This window comes from Sprattus sprattus, assembly GCF_963457725.1.
Source record: "Sprattus sprattus genome assembly, chromosome: 14".
In the NCBI taxonomy this organism is placed as follows: Eukaryota; Metazoa; Chordata; class Actinopteri; order Clupeiformes; family Clupeidae; genus Sprattus; species Sprattus sprattus.
In genome coordinates this window covers 5,034,049-5,061,382 of record NC_137912.1, presented here as the reverse complement: position 1 = coordinate 5,061,382, position 27,334 = coordinate 5,034,049, and the positions used below count along the sequence as shown (strand labels likewise).

At 42.0% G+C, this 27,334-nt stretch overlaps 3 protein-coding genes across 3 annotated transcripts in view; 2 read left to right on the top strand and 1 right to left on the bottom strand.

Moving 5' to 3' along the window:
• Window positions 1–1,630, top strand: part of LOC308375115 (sorting nexin-4-like) — a gene marked incomplete at its 5' end in the record, with an annotated part of 9,086 nt that extends 7,456 nt beyond the window's left edge. Inside the window, 2 exons of the mRNA XM_080851165.1 lie at window positions 901–1,015; window positions 1,545–1,630. Of these exons, the coding sequence (XP_080707291.1) occupies window positions 901–1,015; window positions 1,545–1,592 (163 nt within the window). The 3' untranslated portion in view covers window positions 1,593–1,630. The remainder of the gene's footprint in view (window positions 1–900; window positions 1,016–1,544) is intronic.
• Window positions 1,631–4,108: 2,478 nt separating this feature from the next.
• Window positions 4,109–10,807, bottom strand: depdc4 (DEP domain containing 4; the record flags this gene model as incomplete). The annotated part of the gene is given in 10 exon segments (XM_080851798.1): window positions 4,109–4,308; window positions 4,713–4,791; window positions 5,354–5,479; window positions 5,609–5,751; window positions 6,127–6,368; window positions 6,704–6,896; window positions 7,207–7,355; window positions 7,630–8,047; window positions 10,648–10,765; window positions 10,769–10,807. Coding segments are annotated over 10 exon segments (1,707 nt in total).
• A 1,015-nt stretch (window positions 10,808–11,822) lies between these two features.
• On the top strand, window positions 11,823–25,435 carry tcp11l2 (t-complex 11, testis-specific-like 2). The gene is made up of 10 exons (XM_080850935.1): window positions 11,823–11,931; window positions 16,203–16,383; window positions 16,814–16,946; window positions 17,251–17,371; window positions 17,957–18,180; window positions 19,177–19,313; window positions 19,935–20,113; window positions 21,572–21,753; window positions 23,511–23,683; window positions 23,914–25,435. Exons 2-10 carry the CDS (start codon window positions 16,215–16,217, stop codon window positions 24,213–24,215), a joined length of 1,620 nt encoding a protein of 539 aa, XP_080707061.1. The 5' UTR covers window positions 11,823–11,931; window positions 16,203–16,214; the 3' UTR covers window positions 24,216–25,435.
• Window positions 25,436–27,334: the final 1,899 nt, after the last annotated feature.

The window sequence follows — 27,334 nt, the reverse complement described above, 5'->3', positions numbered from 1 at the left end:
AATTCCATATGTGTTCTTTCGTAGTTTAAACTTCTTCAGTATTAATCTGCAATGTAGAAAATAATGAAAGTAAAGAAAACACTTCTCAAAAAAGGTGTGTCCAAACTTTTGACTGGTACTGTATATCTCATAGGGGTATGGGTCACAGAGTAAGATGGCACAAAATAATGGAAGCACTTAGTTCATGTCTGTTACAACAGGAAAACACCAATAGCAGTAGCTATGTATGTAATTACACACATGCCATAGTCAGAAACAGTATTGTCAATGCCTCTTTAGAGCGAGTGCAGTTCAGCCTTAAGTGTGTTTTTTTCCTCCATCTGAAGCAAATTATAAAAGTAAATCAAAAACACACATGTGCAAATCTACAGAAGTGAAGCGTCATAAACCGTGCCAGAAACGGTCTATCAACAGGCATGACTCATACTACGAAATGTCTTGTGTTTTATATTGTGTGTGTAGAGGACACGTCAGTCTGCCCCAAGGCAGCTGTGGCTACTGATGTAGCTTACCACCACTGGTATGGCTGTCTGAATGAATGGCCTTGACCGGACTACTCTGTAAAGCGTCTTCGAATAGAGAAGCGCTATATAAAATGTAATCGATTGATTGACGTGTGCAGTGGATGGTTGGACATGTCTTGTGTTTTCTATCATGCGTGAAGAGAACACGTGTGCAGTGGATGGGTGGACGTGTCATGCATGTAGAGACATTTAGATTTAGCAGACGCTTTTATCCAAAGCGACTAACAAGGATGTATACCCATTTTTTACATTTACACTGATGGCACACTGCACATCAGGAGCAATCTTGCCCAATGAGACTTTGACAGGGAATCGAACTAGCAACCTTCTGATTACTTAATGACTTCTCTACCTCCTGTACCACTGTCGCCCCCAGAGAACATGTGAGCAGTGGATGGGTGGACATACAGCGCTTCAAGGAGCAGAAGGACCGGGACCTGAGGGAAGCCTTCATCAACTATGCCTTCATGCAGATGAGCATGTGCAGGAAGGTGGGCAGAACGTTAGAGGCACTCTTAACACACCTGTGTGTGTGTGTGTGTGTGCGCATGTGTGTGTGTGTGTGTGTGTGTGTGTGTGTGTGTGTGTGTGTGTGTGTGTGTGTGTGTGTGTGTGTGCGTGTTCAAGTATGAGTATTATTTATGAAACCAGTCTGAAGGGTCACCAGGTTTCTTTTAGTTACTTATCATTCAATCCACAAACATAGATGTTTGCCTGGGCTCTTGATAGAAATAATAGAATCGTGGATAATTGAAGTGTTATACATCCACAAACTTAGTTGAAACCAATGCATAAACAAAGGGGGTGCTCAGCTCGACATTAAAAGCGTGCTTATAGTGTTTTTTTTTATATTTGAAATAAAAGACTTGGAGTATTTTTATTTTTGACTTTCCCAACCCTCTTCTCTCCCCTCCTACTGGCCTGAGCTACCTCTGACAAAAGAATACCACCAACATTGTTGTGTGGCAATAAAGTTTTATCTATCCATCTTATCTATCTATCTATCTTTTTATCTTCCAGGGCATCCAAATGTGGACTAACGCCAAAGAGTGCTTCAGTAAGATGTGACCTCATCATCACACCGTACATAAATAGCACAACAGCCATGAGAAATGGCGTGGACCTGCTGTCATCACGGTTGCACAGAACGGAAACACTGTTGTCATGGCGGCACAAGATGGACGCAGGGTTGCCGTGGCAGCATACGCCAGTAGTAGTTACTATGATTGCACAGGCATGGTGGCTCATCTGTGGGAAGATGCTTTTACCTAAAAGCCAGTTTGAATATGTATTTTTATCTGTTAATTTTTTTTTCTATGCGAGTAGAAATCATTGTTGTTATGTTTTAACCCACACCCCCAAGCTTCTGATTTCTGATCCTGGAGATATCTGCGGCAATACTTATACAACACAGGAACGAATTTATATGTTTTCAGAGGATTTTAGCTATAGAAAATGATTGATCAATAACAAATCAAAATCACAGCTAGAAGAGTGCAGTTAGCGCCATGGCCCAAAGGCTCCACCTCGGAATGTTAAAGAGAGTGGAATGGATCCTCTGAAAACGGTTGCGGGTTTTTCTCTTGGCCCATTCTCCGAGGCTCATGGAATTCAGCTTGGTAGTTTTTCTGCATAATCCTGCTGACCGAACTGAAAACAACCATCTTGGACGATGTCATAAATAAATATAATTGAAGTGGTGCAGTTTGACTAGTCCTGTTGTCATTAATTAAGTAAACTTACCCCAACCCCTGTGTGTGTGTGTGTTCAAGTGTAAGTGTGTGTGTTCAAGTGTAAGTGTGTGTGTGTGTGTGTGTGTTCAAGTGTAAGTGTGTGTGTGTGTGTGTAAGTGTGTGTGTGTGTGTGTAAGTGTGTGTGTGTGTGTGTAAGTGTGTGTGTGTGTGTTCAAGTGTAAGTGTGTGTGTGTGTTCAAGTGTAAGTGTGTGTGTGTGTGTTCAAGTGTAAGTGTGTGTGTGTGTGTTCAAGTGTAAGTGTGTGTGTGTGTGTGTTCAAGTGTAAGTGTGTGTGTGTTCAAGTGTAAGTGTGTGTGTTCAAGTGTAAGTGTGTGTGTGTGTGTGTGTTCAAGTGTAAGTGTGTGTGTGTGTGTGTGTTCAAGTGTAAGTGTCTGTGTGTGTGTATGTGTGTTCAAGTGTGAGCATTATTTATGAAACCAGTCTGAAGCGTCACCCGGTTTCTTTAAGTACTTTTATTATTCGATCCCAAACCTTTAAAGTGCATCTCTGCATGAGAACATTTGAAAAGATCACAATTTAAACTTCAGCAGCAACAATTAAAACTAATCCTTGACAATTCCTGTACTAATATTGTATTCCAACTAGTGCAACACTCAAAGTGTAAACATTACTTGGCAGCAAATTAAATAAAATTAAATAATTACTTTTAAATATTAACATCATAATTCTACCTAATCTAACCCTAGTTGTAACATCATTGTAAAATACATTTTCCTTCAAACAGAACAAGAACGTCAGTCAGGTGTGAACATGAGGTGATTTTACATGTGCTGATCTAGCCTAATTTGAAATCAGCAATAAGTAGTTCTGTACCAAAACTAGCACACTAACTACCTTAAAGGCATGCAAAAACCTTGCATCCTTGCATCCTTGAGGATGGCACTACAACTAGTAGCCTATAAAACCATACCTCAAAAAGTGTCAAATTGTTCCAAAGTTTTGCTTTACGAGTTGATAGGTTACTAACAAATAGATAGTAAGCAGATTCACCAGCGTTGCCATCTTGACGTTATTCTCGAGATGATATGTTTTAAAATAATCAAGCACAATGTTCGACAACTACAACAACATATTTCCCTTTTCTATCCCAGAAGTCCCTTAAGTGTCTTAATTTTAGTGCTACATTTATCACTATTCTTACATTTACTACCTTTATAAAGTCTCAAACTTAAATGTTTATAAAGTACTTTCTTTATATTGTTTCAAAAATAATTAAGACTAATTATCACTAAAGGAATAAAAATCTCTAGTATAGCAGAAGAACTATAGCACCTGAGTGAGCAAAACCATTTTTGAATGATTCTTTTTTTAAATTAAACTCGCTTTAAAGCTGTGTCCCAATACAATTACAGGACTTAACATACCAACAATGCCCAGGGCTGCTTTCTGAACTCGCACACCAGTTTTAACTTGGACCGTCAGAATAATCAGCTGTACATACAAACTAGCAGTTTGTAAGTCACGTTATGGTTTCAAAATACAGTACAAATACAGATAGCAACCGATTCTACCTGCACTGTGTAGGCCTTAAGAGAATGCATTCTTCTGGCAGTTTGACAGCCATGCATCAAAGCGATGCCAATACCAGTTGATGCCGAGGCCATGGTGTCATTTGAGAGGACACAGCCTCGTTTTGCACCAATCAAGTGTCTATGAGAAGTACCTGCTACCATAGACATAGAATAAGTCTATTCTTATGTCTATGCCTCCTACCCCACTGAGGTATGATCCAATTCAAGTCATCCCTTTAAGGGGACTAAAATAGTGTGTGTGTCTGTGTGTGTGTGTGTGTGTGTGTTCAAGTGTGAGTATTATTTATGAAACCACGGACTAGAAGGTGGCGGAGAAGTGTTGCAGGAACGCTCCAGGGTGGTGCTTCTGGAAGTCCTTGACCAGCCGCTTCTTGTCTTTAGCGGACAGGGTGCTGCTGTTGGAGATGTGAAGGATGAGCTGCTTCAGGCCTTCCAGGGTGGCCTGCTCACGCTGGCTCTCATACTCCTGCCGGGACACCTGCTGGCAGAACCTGAACACTGCAACAGCAAAACAAAGAGGTGCAAATGTCAAGTACTTATGCTAGCTAGGATAAGTTAGCCACGGATACCTGAAGTATGTTAAAGTAACACTATGCAACAATGACACTTTTTCAGGTATGGTTTTATAGGCAACTAGTGGTGGTACCATCCTCAAATTATTTTGTATACCATATGATCTTGTGAAGGACAGATACACACCTGTGTCTTTCCCACTAGCCATCCAGGATTTTCTAAAAATGATAGTCTCTACTTAGGCTCACTGGGGACTAAACCAATAACTAGTCGAGCTTTACAAGACAGACATACCATAGCAAACATAATACATTACAATCAATGGAGGTTTATCATTTAAATTCTACTTATTCTATTACAAAGGCCCTGCTAGAGATTTTGTTCCTTACTAGATAGGTTGACTGGATCCGTTCCTTGCTGCAGGCCTTGTAGTGTCCTTCTCACAGATTCAACCAGGGACATGGGCGTCTAGTCAACATCATTAATGGACAAAAATCTTCAATAAACAAACTTGTACCCAATACATACAATTTTACAGATACAGATTCATGTTGTAACAAGGACCTCTGACAAACAGTTGGTATTTGAGCAAATAACTTTAAGATACAGACATAAGCTTAATAGCCGATCACTACAGAAGTGGCAGCTTTTTAATGTAGCTCTGGTGTTTTGTATTCATGTATGTATTGTTTGTGAGTTGTATGTGCTTATGTGCTGAGGTTTTTTTTTTTTACTGTTCCCACACTGTACTCCTCTAGGAGCATATTCTGGGTGTTGTCTTTTCTCTCCTCCCCTCCCCGAAGTTATGCTGCAATTCTTCCCTAGCTACTTTAGCTAGTTTCACACTCAGGCAGGGGGACTGCCAATGAAAACTAGCCTTTTGGCTACAATTGGGTGCATTTACATGTTAATGTTTATTAATGCACACTGTCCCTCTTCATCAAATAAACAAATCAAATCAAAACATTTAAATCAAACTTAAAAACAAGTGAACCAGCTGTGTGTACTGCTGCCATACTAGAGTTCCCACCTTAAAGAGCTGGGTGTGGTTGTCCATGAGGAAGAGCAGCAGGTGTTCACTCTGAGCGCGTGTCATGTCTTTGCTCTGGAGAACGGTCTTCAGGAACGTCTTACAAACCAGCGGCCCGTTCTCTGCCTGTCCAAACACCGGGGAAAACAAACAATGAGGACTCATTCAGGCTACTGTTACGACCCACTGCTCCTCTATGCTGTGGTAACTGTGGGTGTTGCTGTGGTAACTGTGTCTTCGCCAGGTGAAGCGTACCTGTTTCTGCAGGCGGCAGGCGGCGGGGTCTGCGGCTGCAGCCATGAAGGCCAGGAGTCTGCGCAGCTCGTCCCTGCAGCTGGAGGACAGCAGACGCATGCACAGCTGACTGGCCCTCAGAGCCTCCTCCATCCTCCCAGAGTCTGGCATTCAACAGCACACACACACACACACACACACACACACACACACACACACACACACACACACACACACACACACACACACACACACACACACACACACACACACACAGACACAGACACAGACACAGACACACACAGACACAGACACAGACACAGACACAGACACAGACACACACACACAATATAAGAACACTGGACAATCCAGGACGCCATCCAACATCACATGCAGAGGTCTGACATACAATTGATGGTCACATTGTACATAAAACCCACACTAGGAGATCATTTATTTAGAAATGGGAGCTTGCTTTTTCAACATTAGGTTTCGGTGCATAAGAGGTAAAGATAAAGCTATTGTGTCTCCAGTCTCACCCAGTAGTTGTAAAATTCCGATGTGGATGTCGAGGTAGCGTCCAGAGAGCAGAGGTTGCCTCTCCTGACCGTTGTAGTATTTCGAAATGGTGTCAAACAGCAGTCTCTTCTGATTGGCCAGTCTCTCTTGCCCGTCAGAAGTGCGGCTCTCCTGCTGAACCAGCTGCTCCCCCACCACCACGATCAGCTGGTCTGGGAACAGCTCCAGACAGTCTGCTGCAGCGACCAGCCAGCAGTCTAAACTACAGAGACCATGGGGGGACAAACAGCACAAACTCAAAGTTAAAAGTGTTGTCATGTCAAGGATAGGTCAGGTGAATAAATAAACAAATAAAAAGCCTAACAATCATCTGGGTGTAATATTGTTTTAGGCAATGTTTAAAAAGCCTCTGAATGAAATTACATCAGTAGATTGGTTAATATCGGTAATATATGTGAAAGTTGTCAAATCAAATCAATGGCTACACAACATCTGCAAGTACATTTGGTCTCTTGCCTAACACTGAAAAGAGCTTCAATAGCAACATGCTTTATTAGCAGCTCCACATTGGGTGGGGGGGGGGGGGGATGCACTGACTCCGGTAGGTTGAGGCTCTGCGACACCTCCCTCTCCACACAGGTGTTGGAGATGACCAAGTCGCTATGGTTACGCAGAGGGGCGGTGTGTGGCTCTGTTCTGATGGGGGAGGCGAGGATGGAGTCGAGGACGGGCAGGTCAACGATCTGGAGCAGCTGAAGCAGTGTCTGTTGCTTCCACACCTCCTCCACCACTGGAGACACACAGACACACACACACACACAATGTAAAATATATAACACAAACAGATGGGTACTGTACCTTGTGATACAAAAGTATGAGGGATGGTAAACGTACTGCCTCTGAGTACTAGCCCAACAGAGCATACTAATATCATCAACCAATACTACTGTGCTACAGAGTCTGTAAGGATTACTAAGAGTCTTTCAGTGCAATCCATGATTTGAAACTTTCCCAAACTCTGACACTCCCCCCCACATATGATTGTGTGTGATGTTGGGAAGCTGCATTTATCGTGGTAGAAAAACTCTGTGTAGCCTCACGTTTCTTGGACAGGAAGGTTGTGGATGGGGCGTGCTTGTGGGAGGAGGGCATGGTGGGATGGAGGTTGATGGTCTCCAGTAGTCTCTCCACTCTGCGGTCGGAGGAACCAATGGCCAGAGGGTTGGATATGGTCCTCAACCCCTCCAACCTGGAAAAATGAGTAGTTGTGGTTAAAAAAACAAAAAAAACAACTCACTCCGTTTCAGGCATTTCACCATACTAAATCACATATTTTCCAAGTCTTGAAAATTAAACAAAGAATCAAAATACATGGAATGAGGAGAAACATACAATATGAAATTTTGGCAAGTAGTTATTTAGTGTCAAAATGCTCTCACATTTATACAATCCTACACAGATTACCAACAAATAAATTGTGTAATTTTACGACATGTGAACTCCACTCAGAACCCAAAACTCACCTGGATCCTTTCTTCTTTTTGCCCTGGTGTTGACCTGGGCTCCAGTTCTCCGAGTCAGTGCCACGTTTTTCTGAGCCAGGCAATGCGTTACAATCCACAAATCTGTACAGACTGTGGCTACTGTCCTCAAACGCGGTTTCCTTCTCCCGTCGGAATAGCTTCGTTCCCACCGGTTGGAAAACCCTAGACTCCATCAAAGCTTGACACAGACGGGCGGCTTTGAGGCGAGACACCTCGCTGGAGCAAAACAGAATGTTCTGCATGAGATGGCTTAGAACCACATCCACTGCATCTGCGCCGGTGAAGCAGTCGTCATGGACGCGCAGGTGCTGCCGACGGCGACGAACCTCCACCTGAGTCTGAAGAGCCTGGATGATATTACGCCACAACTGCGTGGCCCGAAAAGGGCCCGAAGAACCTAATGAAAGGGAGATCACATTATGACCCAAAATGACTTGTGGGATTCTGTGTAAACTTGTATGGCCTATAACGTTATAAAAGCAGCAATAAGGAGTTCTGTTCCAAACTAACTAAAAGGCATGCAAAATTACTTGTGGGATTCTGTGTAAACTTGTATGGCCTATAACGTTATAAAAGCAGCAATAAGGAGTTCTGTTCCAAACTAACTAAAAGGCATGCAAAACTACTTGTGGGATTCTGTGTAAACTTGTATGGCCTATAACGTTATAAAAGCAGCAATAAGGAGTTCTATTCCAAACTAACTAAAAGGCATGCAAAACTACTTGTGGGATTCTGTGTAAACTTGTATGGCCTATAACGTTATAAAAGCAGCAATAAGGAGTTCTGTTCCAACCTAACTAAAAGGCATGCAAAATGACTTGTGGGATTCTGTGTAAACTTGTATGGCCTATAACGTTATAAAAGCAGCAATAAGGAGTTCTGTTCCAAACTAACTAAAAGGCATGCAAAATTACTTGTGGGATTCTGTGTAAACTTGTATGGCCTATAACGTTATAAAAGCAGCAATAAGGAGTTCTGTTCCAAACTAACTAAAAGGCATGCAAAATGACTTGTGGGATTCTGTGTAAACTTGTATGGCCTATAACGTTATAAAAGCAGCAATAAGGAGTTCTGTTCCAAACTAACTAAAAGGCATGCAAAATTACTTGTGGGATTCTGTGTAAACTTGTATGGCCTATAACGTTATAAAAGCAGCAATAAGGAGTTCTATTCCAAACTAACTAAAAGGCATGCAAAACTACTTGTGGGATTCTGTGTAAACTTGTATGGCCTATAACGTTATAAAAGCAGCAATAAGGAGTTCTGTTCCAAACTAACTAAAAGGCATGCAAAATTACTTGTGGGATTCTGTGTAAACTTGTATGGCCTATAACGTTATAAAAGCAGCAATAAGGAGTTCTGTTCCAAACTAACTAAAAGGCATGCAAAACGACTTGTGGGATTCTGTGTAAACTTGTATGGCCTATAACGTTATAAAAGCAGCAATAAGGAGTTCTGTTCCAAACTAACTAAAAGGCATGCAAAATTACTTGTGGGATTCTGTGTAAACTTGTATGGCCTATAACGTTATAAAAGCAGCAATAAGGAGTTCTGTTCCAAACTAACTAAAAGGCATGCAAAATTACTTGTGGGATTCTGTGTAAACTTGTATGGCCTATAACGTTATAAAAGCAGCAATAAGGAGTTCTGTTCCAAACTAACTAAAAGGCATGCAAAATGACTTGTGGGATTCTGTGTAAACTTGTATGGCCTATAACGTTATAAAAGCAGCAATAAGGAGTTCTGTTCCAAACTAACTAAAAGGCATGCAAAATTACTTGTGGGATTCTGTGTAAACTTGTATGGCCTATAACGTTATAAAAGCAGCAATAAGGAGTTCTATTCCAAACTAACTAAAAGGCATGCAAAACTACTTGTGGGATTCTGTGTAAACTTGTATGGCCTATAACGTTATAAAAGCAGCAATAAGGAGTTCTGTTCCAAACTAACTAAAAGGCATGCAAAATTACTTGTGGGATTCTGTGTAAACTTGTATGGCCTATAACGTTATAAAAGCAGCAATAAGGAGTTCTGTTCCAAACTAACTAAAAGGCATGCAAAACGACTTGTGGGATTCTGTGTAAACTTGTATGGCCTATAACGTTATAAAAGCAGCAATAAGGAGTTCTGTTCCAAACTAACTAAAAGGCATGCAAAATTACTTGTGGGATTCTGTGTAAACTTGTATGGCCTATAACGTTATAAAAGCAGCAATAAGGAGTTCTGTTCCAAACTAACTAAAAGGCATGCAAAATTACTTGTGGGATTCTGTGTAAACTTGTATGGCCTATAACGTTATAAAAGCAGCAATAAGGAGTTCTGTTCCAAACCACCTTGGAGGCATGCAAAAACCTTGCAAACACCACCTACATCCCAGTTTACACTGATATAAGCTTGCCAACACACCAACTTGTGTCCTGTGGCAGTATAGCTGACAAGGTTATGCTGTGAAAGCTTTTCTTCCATTTTTGCTAGGTGTTCCAGCCAGGAAACACAGAACTACTTAGTGTATATCCTGGATGGCTAGTGGGAAAGACACAGTTGTGGATCTGTCCTTTCATGACCATATGCTATAAAAATGAAATTGAGGACGGTACCAACACTAGTTGCCTATAAAACTGTCCATACCTCAAGAGTGTCAAATTGTTGCGTTTTACTTCAAGTTACCATAGCTAACTTATCCTAGCTAGTATACGTTAATAGCTCACAAGTTAGCAATCGGCCATGGTTGGACAGGCATAGTTACATGAATAACATGGTTGCATCAAAAGTAAGTAAACTATTCGGGTGCCACAGTTGATGCAGAATCAAAAGCTAGTCATGTGTAAAACGGCAGATTTTAAGATTTAAAACAGGCATTTCAGTGCAGCAAACAAGCAACGTAACCAACATTGGCTGATTTAGGGTTAAAATATCGTTGAATCTGGCTTAATACGCTACCCTATAATTCTATTCACCGAATGTGTCTAAATATATTAAATTCATTATGGGACTAACCAAGCGATCGACCATTTAAGCGAAAACTCCTGGTTTGACTGTTCAATCTTCTGAATCTGGGAGTCAAATCAACCGCCATCCTGAAACGGGAAGTACTGCCCCTGTCTGGCTTAAGGATTTATTTTGACTGCTCCATATCGCCGCCCATTGGCTGTAGCATTGACAAAACAACTACGTGCAATACACATATTTAGGCTCTCGGCTCACGACATGTATCGCTACGTACACATTGTGCCCTATTAGGTTTTAGCCCCTATGGCCATTTATTTTTATGTGTGCTTTTACATTGAATAATCTGGACAAATCTTACTTGAATACCAAAGTTGAACACAAAAATGTGGTTGTGGACAAAGAGTTATCTAGGGGGACAATGAATTATGTGCTTATATACTTATATAATATATAATAACCGCTGAACTATGTCTAGGACTGCGCAACGTTTGAGTGGCGTACAAAACACCGAGACCATACATATCTGCGAATAGGCATAGTTTTGCACTGTATTTTGAGTGACCCATGTGTCACATTCCGCTACCGCAGTCGTTTAAATTATATTAACTGTTTGTCAAACACGGGAACACTATTCCGGAAACTAACATCAAACTCATTTCACTCATAACTTTCTAGAATAGTCTTTCGGGTGCAGAAAAGGCAGTGTCTTCAAAGAGACAGGTCCTTTTGAATAATAACAGAACACTTTGGGGGAGGAGGATCAGGTTTCATGAAAACCTGACGGAAATGTCCATGAATGCCAAATCCACAAACTGTCAGGACGAACACTTATAAAGCAAATCAAATTAATTCATTGAAAAGAGAGATACCAACAAACACGAATTAGATAGGAATGAGACAAGACAAACTTTGCAAATGTATAAAATGTATACGTCATATCCGTAAACAAAGACATCCATGCGAAGGGAATGTACCAAATCGTTTTATACTGTAGTTTTAAATAAACGTACCACTCGAATGCCTGTTTAAAGATTGAATACATCTCATGATCAATTTCAATTTCAAATACATAATTAGTTCTTGTAATGCTTACAAAGAAGTATATTGTCACTGTGCGGAAATAAAAAGATGTCTTTTGTTATATCACCCCTAATCCTCAGTGAATAATGGACTGTTCCCATTATGTGCGAGGTTTCCAGCTGGCTTACTTGAGACTCTTTAAAGACCTCACTTGCATGGTCCTTGCTGACGGTGTTATTTAACAGTAGAGAAGGCAAAAGTTTTTGCATTTTTACCATAAGAACATTGTCTGCATTTGAAGACATTACTAAGGTAACGTAAACAGCGTCACCAGCTTAATAGGTGTTTGCTTTGACCTTTTAAGTATGAAAAGCCAAACTATTTGGTGTATTTAGCCACTATATGTGAATTCGATAAAACTCGACATTTGTCGTGTGCTGTATAGCTAGTATCCTTTTACGCTTTGGCTAAATTCAATTGTTTTGGTGTCTTCGCGAGGTGTTGATGTCTCGCTAGTCCCATGTAGGACAGGTTCAAGCTGTTTACGTTTGCAGCTCTGACTCTTCAGTAATGCTGTTTCTGCTGGCTAGTTTACTAACGATCATTATTGTTTGTAAACCAACCTGAATCATAAGGACTTAAAATATGGCATCTGTGTGTGCATTTAATTGTATACTATGTTTCGTTTTTAAACATAATTTCTCATAATGGGCTATTGTGTAAATCTTAAAGAAGGCTTGTTGTGAAACTCGTTGTTTACTAACGCAGCTTTTGCTTGTTGATGTAGCTCGTTCATTGTTCACTGTGGGCTACTGTTAGGTGCAATGCACACGAAGTCTAGGGCCTCCGAATCGGATTTACTTTTCACACCAATCGAATCTTTTAATTTCGTACATACGGAGGCTGGCAACGAGATATTTGCGTAAACACGGAGGCAGCAGATTGCGGTGAACCGACTGTAGTACATACCTCACGCCTGTGGGTGGCGCTTTAGCGCTTTATTTACACAACTGAAAAAACGTGAAAAACCTAGAAGAAGAGACTCAAAAGCACAAGGTAAAGGAAGCAGCAAACGGATAAACAAATTACACAAGACATTCAAGCTCCAATTAACAACATTACATTATGATGGTTAATAAAATCAGTGGTCAGACTAAAGGATATGCGAAAATGAATTCTTTTTTCTATTGATAATAAAGAGTTTGGAACAGTAACATGACATGTCTGTCATCCCATTTCCCACGATGCATTGCTCCGAGCATTTTACATACATTTATGAATAAAAAAGCAAATTAAATCGCTGGCCAATTTATATTTGTGGTCATGAAAGTTATGTTACGTCTGAATAAGAAGAATTAGATCAAGATAGGGGGCTAATCAAAAATCAGAAGACTGGGTTAATGTTAGTGAATTCGAGGCCCACCATGAGTGAGATTTTGAGGGAGAACAAGTTATTTATATACTGGTTGGAGATGGCGGAAAAGATCACGTGGGGCAGTGACGTCATCAGGTTGCGTGAAACCGTGCAGACGAACACCAGCCCCCGTACCGATTCAAATCTACTCACTTTCTACCCCGGACTGCGATCGTTGCAGAAACAAGGTGCGGATAGAGAGTGTTCGTATGGATGATAGGGCTATCTGTATTAGCTATCCGTATCAGTTTGACAAACTAGGCTCCATGTAAACGACACTTAGATTCGCTCGTGTATCTCCTTGTTTTGGTGCTGAAGCTCGAATCACGTGTACTCATCAGTGACGCGTATGTGGATTGTGTGTGTGTGTGTGTGTGTGTGTGTGTTCTCTGCAGCTGATCTCCCCGTTGTAACAAGCCTTGTAGGGTTGACCGTCAGGCATTAACCAGCCAATGGGAAGATGGTTGCTATGCTAACTGCTTGTCTTGATTCCCCAACCCCACCACACAGAGATCACTTTCCGCGTCATCTGGCAGGCATTGTCATGTGCAAACGAGAAAACGAACCCACCTCCTGTCTCTTTGTCACCCAGAGATTAAAGGTGACCCCCAGGTGTGTTGTGCTCGCAGAACACAAAGGCTGTGTCCCGTAAGGATACAGCTAAGTGCGTTAGCTCTACATAATTGAACAAGTCTATCCGAACATCTAGAACTGAACAGAACACTAATATTTACATTGACCCTGACTATAAGCCGAAAGTGTCATCACTGGTGCGTTCAGCAGTGGGACCTTCCTGCCAGAGATAAGGGGACAGACCCTCCCAAACTTGTGAGGAGACACTTCTGTGTGTACTGCTGCTAAGATACAGCTAACTCCTTAATGCTGGCAATGAATTTCACCAACTCACAACTAACATGCTGATCATGCAGCCTGTTTTGGAGTATGTATGGCAATCCTTTAGAAATAATTTAACTGGAGTTTGGGATAACAATCAATGTAATGTTAGAAAATAGTCTTTATTTTTTTTAAGGACAGGGCTTATCAGCCTTTTGGTATGTTTGACAATGCAAGGTAATGGACGTGTTGGCTTAGGGCGACATCCTAAATGGAATTGTTGGCTACTCAATGTCACAAGAAATGTTCCTAAGTGCTGATGCCATGTTGCTGTTGTTAGGCAGACATCGGAGAAGGGTTTGACTGAGGTCGCTGCGGGTCAGTTCCAAAGCAGTTTGCAGAAACTTCTAGCACACAGAGGGTTTTCAGGCCTAAGCGTGCTTTTCAAAAAAATTTGATTCACATCATAAATGATATCCTTCCTAGGGGAAACCACATCATACTGCTTTTAGTAATACTTGTTTATCTAAGTCATTCAGATGAGCCCCTGGCTGCACTAACTGAGTGGCATCAGTTAAAGCACAGTGTGCACGCGTGTTTTTGTAGTCAGCCACATAGGAACATATGACTCAGCCCCCTGGCTCAAGTTACATTAGTAACGGGCAAGCCCCCCGCCCCTCCCCCCACACACCCTCCCCCTCCCCCACACACACACACACACACATCCCCCCATACAATGAGGTCACTCCTTGTGCATTGACTTCTATGAGTGGTTGCTTGCCATTCAGACGTATTGGATTGTTATTTTTTTATCTCAGTGAGGAAATACTGCACCCTCCCTCAGGCATCATACTCACGTGCACACACACACATACACATATACACACACACACACACACACACACACACACACACACACACACACACACACACACACACATCGGGGTGAGGAAATACTGCACCCTCCCTCAGGCGTCATACTCACGTGCACACACACACACACATACATATATACATACACACACATACACATATACACACACACACACACACACACACACACACACACACACACATCGGGGTGAGGAAATACTGCACCCTCCCTCAGGCATCACACTCCCATGAATGAACCTGTGTTGGGTTCTTTTGCATTGAGAGAAGAGAAGAGAACAATTACTGTGAGTTAAGATCCCAGACACACACACACACACACACACACGTGGCGTTAAGATCCCCAGTTAGGAGAGAAGACACATGGGCAGGGTGAGGCAGAGCTGCCAAAAAAGTGGTCACGTGCACACACACACACACACACACACACACACACACACACACACACACACACACACACACACACACACACACACACACACACACACACACACACACACACACAATATATATATTATATTACACACACGAGCATGCACAAACACACACACACGCACATGCACATGTACACACACACACGCACATGCGCACACACACACACACACACATAAACACACACGCACATGCACACACACACACACACACGCACGCACATGTACACACACGCACATCCACACACACACACTCGCACATATACGCACTCACACACACATACAATTACACACACACACATACACACACATACACACACACACACACACACACACATACACACACACAGATTTACTGTGGTTGGAGGTGATGAGGGGAAACAGGATAGACCAGCTGTTGGAAAGCTAGCTAACTGTTATCAAGTGTTGCCCTGGTGATGGAATCTTTCCAAGTCCCCCAAATAAACTAGAACACTGTGTCCTTTTGTGATTTCTCCTTGAGCTCTCAAGGGTTCCGAGGCAGAGAGCTATTCCGTGAGTTTAATCGCAGATACCTCACGTAAGGATAATTGTGCCACTGAGGAAGTTGTCCCTGTTGTTTTGAACTCCATTTCCCTTTGGCCAGTGGGTTGTGAAATGTTTGAAGTTCTTGGAAGCCGTTGGGTGTTGCCATGGCAGCCATTCTGATGGAATGTCTTGTTGACTCTTCACCAAGCAGTAAACGATTGACAAAGGGTTACTAAGGACAACCGCACAAACACACACTCAGACACAAACAGAGACTGTTTTAACAGTTTTCAGTTTGTCTGTTCTTAACATGCTTGTTTTGTCAGCCATTGCTTAGTTTGTGTTGTCATCTGTAACAATTCTAGTCATTGTAAGTGTTCGAGAATGTGAAGTTCTTGTACTGTACTGAGATGGGTTGTCATGTATAAGTTCTTGTACTGTACTGAGTTGTGGTGTCATGTATAAATTCTAGTATTGAACTGAGTTGGGGTGTCATGTATTTGCAGTGATATCTCACAATGCCGCTGAACGATGAGCGGCCCACCTCAACGTCCACAACGGCCAGCGAGGACCACCACAGTGACACCGAGCTGTCGGACAGGTGCGACAGCGTGACCTCGGCCAGTGACTTTGAGTTCTCCCGTCAGAGTTTCACCAGCGACTCCAGCAAGCACAGCTCACCCTCCTGTAAGTGTGTGTGTGTGTGTGTGTGTGTGTTTGTGTGTGGTGAGGCATGGGGGGGTTGTCAATCATGAATCTGGTGTGTTTGGTCTGTCTGCGCACTTGAGAATCCCTGCGTTACAATGGAACACACAATTTGTGTGTGTGTGTGTGTGTGTGTCTGTGTGTGTGTGTGTGTGTCTGTGTGTGTCTGTGTGTGCGCGCAACACCTTCTTAGTCAAGATGTTGAATTGGAAGCACTGTATTGATAAATTCAAACATCTAAGTTGTAAATGGAAAGTTTATCCCATATTATACTCTGTCACTGTCACTGTCTGGATGTTTCATTGAACTTTGTATTAAGTGGTAAGTTCAGGTCCTGTTTGTTATGTTGGATTAAAGGCCCCTTGTGGTTGAGTTCATTTTGACTGTTTGTTTTGGCCTTGTGTGTCTACAGCTAGCCCTCCAAAAACAATAACACTGGATGAGGTCATGACCTCAGCTCGGGACCTGTCCAATTTAAAGTTGGCTCACGAGATCATCGTGGACCGCAACTTCCGCGTGGAACCATCAGAAGGACCTGAAAACAGGTACGACTCGTTTGTGACGCATGTGTGAAAGAATACATTTTGCCTTATGCCAGGATAACGGTTTCGCTGAACGAACTCTTCAAGTGTTAAGTGGTTTGTTTGTCATTGTGGGGTGCTGATAGCTCTTCTCTTTCATCCATTTGAAATCTGCACTTAGGGTGACTGTGAGAGACTGTGAAAAGGATGTCGAGTAGTCAACAGACATGTTGGAGTGTGTGTCTGTGGGGTTCCAGACCTGACAAGTAATTAAGTTCTGTAGTGATGGCTACTCAGATTTTCCATACTTTTTATTTTTTTCTTCTAGTTTGCGGAATAGAGTGAAGGAAATCGTCCACAAGGCATTCTGGGATTGCTTGGAGTCCGACCTCAATGAGGACCCACCTGAGTATAAACACGCCATCAAACTTGTGGAGGAGATCAGAGGGGTGAGTCCAGGCCATAACCATAACTAAACACAGTGGTTTAGGAGGTAGAGAAGTCGTTTAGTAATCAGAAGGTTGCTATTCGATTCCCTGTCGAGCGAGACACTGAACCCCTAATTGCTCCTGATGTGCAGTGTGCCATAAGTGGAAATGTAAGATGTGTAAACATCCCTGTAAGTCGCTTTGGATAAAAGCGCCTGCTAAATGACTAAATGTAAGTGTAATTTAAATGTAAACCTCTGAAGAAGTGTCCCAAACCAATGATGGTGAAATCAATCCCCTGTCACTGAAGCATTTCAACAGTATTGCTAACATTTTCTCACCCTGTTTTTGTTTTTCATTGATCCTTAAAAAGATATGACTCACTGAACAACCGAGAAATATAGGTCAGTTGAAAATCAATAGAGGATTACAAAGTTGATTTTCTGACACGACATGACAACCAACTATATACATTTCCGTCAATCACAATTGACAATTGGTGTTTGGATGAAAAATAACAACTTTTTTTCTATGCACAGCACCAAAAAAATCTTTTATCATTCTGAAATCAGTGATGTATATTCGTCTCAACCTGTATCTCTCCAGATCCTTCTGTCCTTCTTGAACCCTGGAGCCAACCGCATGCGCACGCAGATCATGGAGGTGCTGGACATGGACCTGATTCGGCAGCAGGCGGACAACAACGCGGTGGACATCCAGGGCCTGGCCGCCTACATCATCAACACCATGGGCAAAATGTGTGCGCCGGTCCGCGACGAGGAGGTCAAGAAGCTGAGGGAGAACCCCGGCGACATCGTATCTCTCTTCAAGTATGTTCTCCTACTTCAAATCAAATCAAACTTTATTTATACAGCGCATTTCATACACAAAGGTAACACAAGGGGGCGCACTGTGGCGCAAACGGTAGCCCTGACCACATTCGGGCAAGACGCCCATGGAGGACACGGGTTCGAATCCGGCCCGATGTCATTTCTCCTGTCCACTCCCCACCTCTTCTCCCTCTCATTTCCTGTCCAAATCTTCACTGAACTCTCAATTAAAAAGGCATAAAAGCCCAAAAACAAATATTAAAAAAAAAACAAAGGTAACACAATGCGCCTCACAGTAGGAAAGAAAGAAAAGGGGGGAGGGGGTGTTACAAATACTTGTAAAAAGACACAGATAGATAAATAAGTAAACGTTACATAAATGTTAAATAGATAGATTTTGCATGATAACAGGGCACCACATGACAGCAGGGCTACTTCCGTCCACTTCATGTCCCTGCAGTTCATTCCAATACCTGCGCCATTACCTTGATCCTGATTGGTCTGTTTTTGGTCTGCCCTGACATACCGCGACCTTGGGGAACTCGACACTAAAGCTTGACTCTCCGAATCAAAGGTGCTCAGAATCTAATTAAGAAAGGCGACCTAAAATATCGTGTTGTGGCTTCCCTAGAGCAGGATCGGGCAGTGTCACTATTTAAAGCATTTCAGGTTACTATGGAGAACTTCACTTCTGCAGACTTTCAGTGTAAAGCATATCTGAGCTATCCTGTTTGTCCTTTTCAGTGGCTAGAGACACAATAGGACGAGTGTTGAGAAGGTCTAGGGGACGTCCATTGATTTAATCAGACGGGCAAATCAAATGGATGACTGTTATTAAATTACACACTCTGAACATGTGGTGTTTACCAGGCTATTGAGAGAAGGCCATGTGTTAACTGTTCTCTGTCTCCCTTTGTGTGTGTGTGTGTGTGTCTGTGTGTGTCTGTGTCTGTGTGTGTGTGTGTGTGTCTGTCTGTGTGTGTGTGTCTGTTGTAGGGAGATTTTTCGTGTTCTGGATCTCATGATGATGGATTTTGTGAACACCACCATTAAGATCATCAGGCCGGAACTCCAGAAACATTCTGTGGAGTATGAGAGGGAAAAGTTCCAGAACATTCTGCAGACCACACCAAGTCCGTTCTATTCACAAATCGTTTCCTTATAATGTGTCTTTAGCGTAGTGTTTTTAGAACAATAGTGCTTTTGTGATTTTTATTTTTGTGTTTGGTGTATATATCCTTCATTATCCCTCAAGTAACCTATTTTAGAAATGCAATTAAATATGCTCAACAATGCATATGAAATAGTATTGTACTTTGAATGTAGTAAAATATACACATTACCCACAATTACTCATGAAGAGAAAAAAAAGTTCCATGAGTAATTGTGTGCATAGGTAGATATGGCATGTCTAATCAGGCAGAACAAAGCCTAATTATACAGTCAGAGAGTATAACTTTATCCTACTCTTAGAGACTTAGGAGGAGTTTTTCCAAACAGGCAGTGATGCACGTGATCTCACATTATTAATTCAGCACCATTATTTATTTATTTTTAAATGTAATTACATTTAAATACTATTTTATTTTTGCACAGTGTGGAGCGTAGACCCTTTCACATTTCACTACATTTGTTGTATGTGACCAAAAGGCTCTCTGAGATCCTTTTGAAAAGTGAAAAGTGCGTTAAAAATAAAATGAATTATTATTATTATTTATTATTTATAATAAAACCCTTGAACTTGTCTGCCCCAGATGCCCTGGACCACACCACAGACTGGATCAAAGCCTCTCTGGAGGAGGTTCTGTTGGCCATGCCCCAAGCCAAGAAGACCGGTGACCAAGCAGTGAAGGCTCTGCCAGGCCCGGCTCTGGTCATGAACACAGCCTTTGTGCGGCTCCTCATGGGGAACCACGAGGGTCCACTGCCTGAGGTGGGTTCTCAAGTTCCAAGATGTATATAAATTTGAAGTTTGATATTTCACGGCTAGTATGTTGTTTATTATATGGCATTTTGTAAATGAAAAGAAATGGTAATTGTTAATAGAAAACATGTAGTTCTCTCAAGTCTTCTCACTGCCTGAGGTGGGTTCTCTCCGTCCTCTCCGACGTAGTCCAGAGACAGTGGCTTCCTATTGTATGCATTAATCAATTGTGTTCAGTTTAATAACACTACTTCCAAACTACCAAAATAATGGGTATTGATTTTGTCAGTTGTCTGAGCTGTCTGGACTCAGTTTATTTGAAAAGAGTGCCATTCCTTTAGAGTAAATAATCTACTATTATTGATTCGTTTTGTGTTGTTAGCTTGTGGGTGCCTTGTGCAGCCATTTTGTTTCCTGGAATCACCTTGTCCTTCGATGTCCTTTATCATGCTTATTTTTTCTCACCCATGACATCGGTCTCCAAACCTGAGAATATGACATTGGGATATCTATTTACCTATTTATTAATGACTACTTACTAACCGAGAGTGAGGTCATGCCAGGAAATATCAAACTGAGGCTTTAACATATCGGCCGAGCGATAGCAAGGTTGATACGGCAAAGCCGAAGTTTGATATTTCACGGCTAGTATGTTGTTTATTATTTGGCATTTTGTAAATGAAAAGAAATGGTAATTGTTTAAAGAAAACATGTCGTTTTGTTCAGCTCTCAAGTCTTCTCACAATCCAATGTGTTTCAGGTGTTCCGTAGCAACCAATTACATGCTAACTTCAAGTTACAAAGATCAATAGAAAACAGACAACATGGCTCAGCTAAAATGGCTTTAATTTACAGTAAAGTTACAACACAAGTGATTCAAACTATAGTTTGTAGTCTTCATCATCACTTTCAATAACACAGTTTCGGTGCTTCTGAATTTCCTCATGGCTGTTGATGTCAATATCGCTAATTTTTAAGATGACGTCAGGGCAATCAGGATCCGTATCAGACCAGCGAGGAGGTCAATACGTGGCTGGCATGACTTCCCATTAGCCAATCAGAGTGTTCGTACTGTTGTTGCCATGTAATAATTGCCTTTTATTATTATTTAGCTGTGGCAGTTAGTGTGCACGGCAACTTCATTGTTTTTAGCTGTCTTATGTTGCCTCGTCTGGCTCATTGTTTTTGTGTCCATGACAAAAAAATACTTTGAACTTTTGGTCTCCAAACCCACATATACTACAAACAAACAAACAAACAAACAAACAAACAAACAAACAAACAAGGCTGTTTTTATTCGCACAGACGACACAAAGAAACACACGTGCATATATAGTGGTGATCAGGACACACACACACGCGCAGGCCTGAGGTTGCAGTGAAATTTTATTTTATTTTATTTATATACTACTGACAGTTGTGTAAGTCTGTTTACATATTTGTTTACGTGTTTGTTTGTCTTGTCAGACCCTGATGATGGACGAGGCCAGGCTGGTGGAGATGCAGCGACGGGCCCAGCTCCTCCAGACCGTGACTGAAGTCCTGCTCATCGTCTACAGTGCCATCGGGGAGGCCATCTCGGGGCTGCCGGCCCTCGCCGAGAGGCTCAAGAGGATGACCAGTGTCCTGCTGGAGGGAATGCACAGCCCGTGGGTGTCCTTATTTATTTAATTTATTTATGTGTTTATTTCAAAAGGGACAGTGTACATTGATAAACATTTCCCAGAAAATGTAAATGCACCAGAATTAGGTTGGTTAGCTAGTTTCCATCCATTGTCCCTTGGCATGGCATGACAGAGAGATATGGAAATAAAAGAAAGAAATAATAATACAAAATTATATAATTAAAGAAATAATAATAATTAAAAAAAAGATAAACAACAGTGTGACAAAACGGAACAGTTTAAGAAAACAAATTGTAAAGACTAGTCCTTCATGCTCCTTACCTTATAGTTATAGAATAATATATATAATATATAATGTATAGAATTCACTGCTCCGGGTTAGTGTAACTTCACTTCACTTTGTGTGTTCACTGGGTGCTGTGTGCGTCACTACCCTGGATGGGTCAAATGCAGAGGTGGAATTCAGAGTGTGTGTGTGTCTACACCACCGCTGCCATAGTCACTTTAATCACATAACATCCTTCATGCTCCTTCCCTTATAGTTATAGAATAACAATCAGGGACGTGCACAGGAATTTTGAAGGGCAGTTGCTCTGCCCTGGACAAAAGGGGCAACACATTCATTTTTGCCACACCCCTGTCATCTGCTTGGATTTTGCCAATTTCATTTTAAATTCTCACTAACCCGTAACTGCCACTTCCCCGTCTCCTGATCCCAAATATATATATTTCCTTTGGAGGGGCAACTTCAGTCGAGGAGGGCACGAGCAACTTTAGCCCACTCCTGTGCACGTCCCTAATAACAATAATAATTATCATTGTAGGCATGTTTTTATTGTGCCCCTGATAATCTACAAGGGGGAGGCAAAGCTATTGTGGATCTTGCTCCCCTTTGGGATAATCCAATGCATGGAACGTCTCTGGTCCAATCAGAAACAGCTAAATAACGCGATAGAACCCAATTGTTTTATAATTGATTATAAATGCAACAAGACTGCTGTTGGGCTTGTGCTTGGGCCTTAGAATGACTCACTGATAAAGGCCTGTTAAGGCCCATGCTGTGTGAGCATATGGCTATAGTGATCTGGCAGGGCCCTGGTGCTATTCAAAGCCACGGGTCCAATCTTCAGCACATGTTTTTACCACCCCTGCCTAGAGCTCCCTGTAGTGTTATTCATTTGGTATGGCATATTACACAAGAGGTTGACATTCATGCCAAGCTCATCGGCGCAACTCCACGAAAGCACCAAGTGTGAGATTTTTGACAGATATACTGTATACGTACATGCATGACATTTAGCTCGATAATAACCATGATTTCACGGAGGCATTTATCATCTGTGTTTATGCTTTGGAGATGACTTCTATGACTGACCTATGCCTCTCGCTCAACTGGTAGGAGCAGTGGTTTAGTCCAGGGTATACGCAGGTATACGGAGTATACCCACTTTTTTTTCTGTCAGCAGTGGGTATACCCACTTCTCAAAACATGGCGTTTATTGGAATGAGCTATCCTGGAATGCCTGTTCATGGCCTTTAGTGTTGGAGTGTTCTGCTGCTGTTGTGTGTTTTGTCACCCCACTCATCCATCTATGGCTGTCAACAGTGGTATAGGAGGTAGAGAAGTCGGGTTGCTAGAGCAAGACACTAGCCCCTAATAGTTCCTGATGTGCAGTGTGCCATCAGTGTAAATGTAAAAATGTGTATACATCCTTGTAAGTCGCTTTGGATAAAAGCGTCTGCTAAATGACTAAATGTAAAATGTAAATGTCTACCTGCAGAAGTTTCAACCTGATCGAAGCCCTGGAGAACGCCAGCGTTCAGATCTGCTGTGAGCTCAACAAGTCGCTCACGGAGCGCAACTACCCCGCTCTTCCTCCCCCCCTGCAGCACACCCTCAAAGGCCAAATATGCAGTATCACACAGGAGAACAACCCCATACGCGCTCTCGTGGGTAAGGAGTCGTTTAAAGTTCTTTGTCCATTTTTTTGTGTAGCTTTATTGACTTCTGCTGTTTTTATACATTTTGTATTCTGTGTCTTCAGCAGCCTAATGGTATAATTTTGAACAGCAGCAATACCCTTATTTTTTTTCCATGCTGTGGGTACCTGTGTTAAAGTCATCCTCTTGTAAATATTCAGTCGAATAGAACTGAATTAAAATTGCATTGAATTTGTCTTTCAGAGGGAAGGTTCCAGCAGTATGTCCGAGTTATGCTGTCCATACCAAATACCCAAACACACCCCCCTCCCACACCCAACGGCCTGGGGCTTATCCAGCCGGAACTGGCCGCGCTGGGGGTCAGCTACGTGGGCATGGTCAACTTCAACAAGCAGGTGTTTATCCCTTACTACATGGGCATCATCAAGAGCCTGCTCTTCGGGATGCCAGCACCAGGCGGGGGTACGGGGGGCAACAGCACAGCCCCCCAGGAGTCACCGGCCTCTCAGGAACACGCCCCCACCAACCCTGTGGCATCTAAATAAACATGCAATGCAATGGGAAGAGGACCTATTGAAGTATGCGTAGAGTTTTTGTACGACCTATGTTCGGAAGACATGGAAAAGGAAAAATGTGTTATGGCACCTTTTGGTATTCAGTTAGCCCCATGAGTCTGAACTGTGCTATCCTCTTTAAGTTGGCTACTCACAAGGTCCTTGTGTGTGAGGTGTTGTAAGGGGGATTTATATATTGTGCTCATGAGGAGGAAGATGATAATATAAAGGATTAAAAAGAAAAGTGTACATAAAGAAACAGGACTGACATCTCCACTGTAGTAGTTAAAGTAGTAAAATGTACTTTGTGTCATTAACTGAGCTTTACCAGGATATAGTTAGGCCTACATTTTATGCCAGCTCTGTGCTTTAAGATGCAATACAAGATATGTTAAATATTAACTAAAAGCCAAGACCGTGTTGGGTTTTATTCACTTTAAAAAAAAATAATTAAGAAGCATATCGATGTTATTACAGAGACCATCTATTGTCATTTTATAAAGGGAAAGCATATTTATGTGAATAATAATGCCCATTTTATACATTTATAGGCGCATTTCATTATCTATCCCTGCATTTTTAAGACAGAATAGTATCTTGATTGCAGCCTATGGAGCCAAGTGCCACCTTTTTGTAATGGATGCTACTCGGAGTAGCCAAACTGAAACTTGAAAAGGTTGTGGTTGATATTTTGTACCTGAGTTTAATGGATGGACTTCGTGTAATATCACTTGAAGCTTGCCAGAGGAAATGGTAACAGAGATCTGGCTTCGGACCATGCACGTTTTCAGTGCCAGACTTCCATCCCTCTTATGATAGCTCGCCAGCTAGAGATTTGTTGTGTGTGACTGCATGCGAGTTTTGTGTTACTTTAATAGGTCTTTATGTAACTGGTGTATACCCTTAGTTGCTTGGTTTTCAGAATGTCTATGTGATGTAAAGTTTCCTTTCTGTCGTAGAAGATGTAATGACAGTTTATTGTGTGACAGTACTACTGGTTGTATTTTTAAAGCATTTATGTATAGCCTACGGCCAAGCCCAACCGGCTGCTCGGACGGTCATGTATCTAACGTAGTGTTACATTGAGGCCTACATCCCGGAAAAAAATCAGCTACACCAAGAACAAACCGAACATGTATTTTTTTTGAAATTATACTGTGTTATATATCATACAAAATGGATATATGTTGTACAATGTCTACAGCAATAAAACAAACTTAATTTCATCTCAAGAGGCTATGTATATGTCTATGGGTCCAATCTCGGGGTCGGCCCAGTCCGAAATATCTTTACTCCGACATAATTAAACCCTCTGTTCCGAGATGCCATTGTTCCAACCAGTGGTGCCGGATTCCTGTTTGTGTGGTGGGGTGGCAAAAAGTGCGTGTGCAAGGTGAAGAATGTAAGAGGACAGCTCACTGGCGTGTTTGCTGCAGTCCGTGGGAGGAAATGTCATGTTGTACACATACAGTAGGCCTATACAGGGATGCTGGAAGTGCAGGCTCACGAGTTTAATGACTGTTTAATGATAAACCAAAATATAGGCCTATGCATGCGTGGTGTTTGGGGTGCCGGGGCATTGCACCCCCTGGCATAATTTAGAAATATTTTAAGTGGCACAAAACACACTCGGCATTTACTTTGAGCAGAGCGGAGAAGCTCACCGGGCTACCATATAACTTTTTCTAGGCAATATTTGTTAACTTAGCCTACTGTGGTTTTGAATATATGGTAGCCTACCACTCCTGCTTAATAAATCATCGGCAGATTGTCGCATTACGCAGATCTTGTCAACATGCACGGCGGCAGGATTTTTTCTCTCCCGGTGCTAAGGGGGGGGCTTGACCGATACGTGGGGTAGCTAAGAAAATAATTTATTTTCATGACGTCACTTACTTTATAAAGAGGTTCTTGTTTTTTTTTCTCAATAAAAGCAGCTATGATACACAGCACGAGAATGTAATACAAGCGGCAATGACGGAAATGTTTCACGTGCGTGCAAAGGTGACATTCATACAGCGACCATGCGCCTGCCCATAACCAGACAATACATCCAAAATGCAACAAGTATTTATTCCATATGCATAATAAATGAAAACAAACAACTATGCATTGACAATATTGTCTCGGATCACAACATCATAACTTACATTACATTAATAGTAAAACTCATAACAGGCTAAAGTGCAGCCGCAACGAGAAGTGCGAACAGCTTGTTTGAATGATTAAAAAAAAAAAAAAAAACTCACCAGAGTTGTTTTACAGTAGGACGATGCGTCTATTGCTGTGGTTAAGTGCAAATTAGTCCATGATCTTTTGGATCTTTTGGACATCCAGAATGGCACGGCTCCCGGGCAAAATCTTATTACGCTCTGAAGACTCTAGTTAAACAAAGACATATCGACAATCGACTGGAATTTCAGCGACAAACTTTTTTTTGGTAGGTTAGCAGGACTCGTTCTTTTTTATGAGCTAAAGATTGTGTAGATGCCAGACAGTGGAACGGGTTGAAACGAAAACAGTGTTCACCTTACGGCCTACTCCCCCCTCTTGTCCCAGTTGTCCCCTCACTCTCACACACACACACAGCACAGGGTAAACGGGAAACAGGCGCAGTACAAACACGCAAGCGTGGATTGTATTGGAACAGAATGCATACGTATGAACCTTAACAGTTTTTCTCAGTCGCTTTGGTACATTTCTCAAATCATCCTCGACATTTGCAAAACAGTGCTTAAATGCTAGAGGGGCTTAACTGGGGCTACACATTTTTTTGCCGGGGCTATAGCACCCCTTAGCCCCGGTGTAGCGCCGTCGCTGCTTGTCAAGCACTGACAAAGCATGCATGCGCAATGCATGAGGCTGGGTCAGTTACACACATCATAGGCCTGATTTCTTCAATCCAATGCCATTTTTGATAGTGTTGTGTGTTCTGCTGGTAACAAGAGGAAGGGTAATCAGCGAATGTTGCATTTGTTTCACCAACTTTATTAGGAGATGGGCAAACACCTGTCTCTGCGCTTAAACTGCGTTTTTTTTTGCATCCCCTGGCACAAATCTCAAACTCCGCCCATGTTTATGTTCTGATGCCTAAAATAATAAAGGCTATA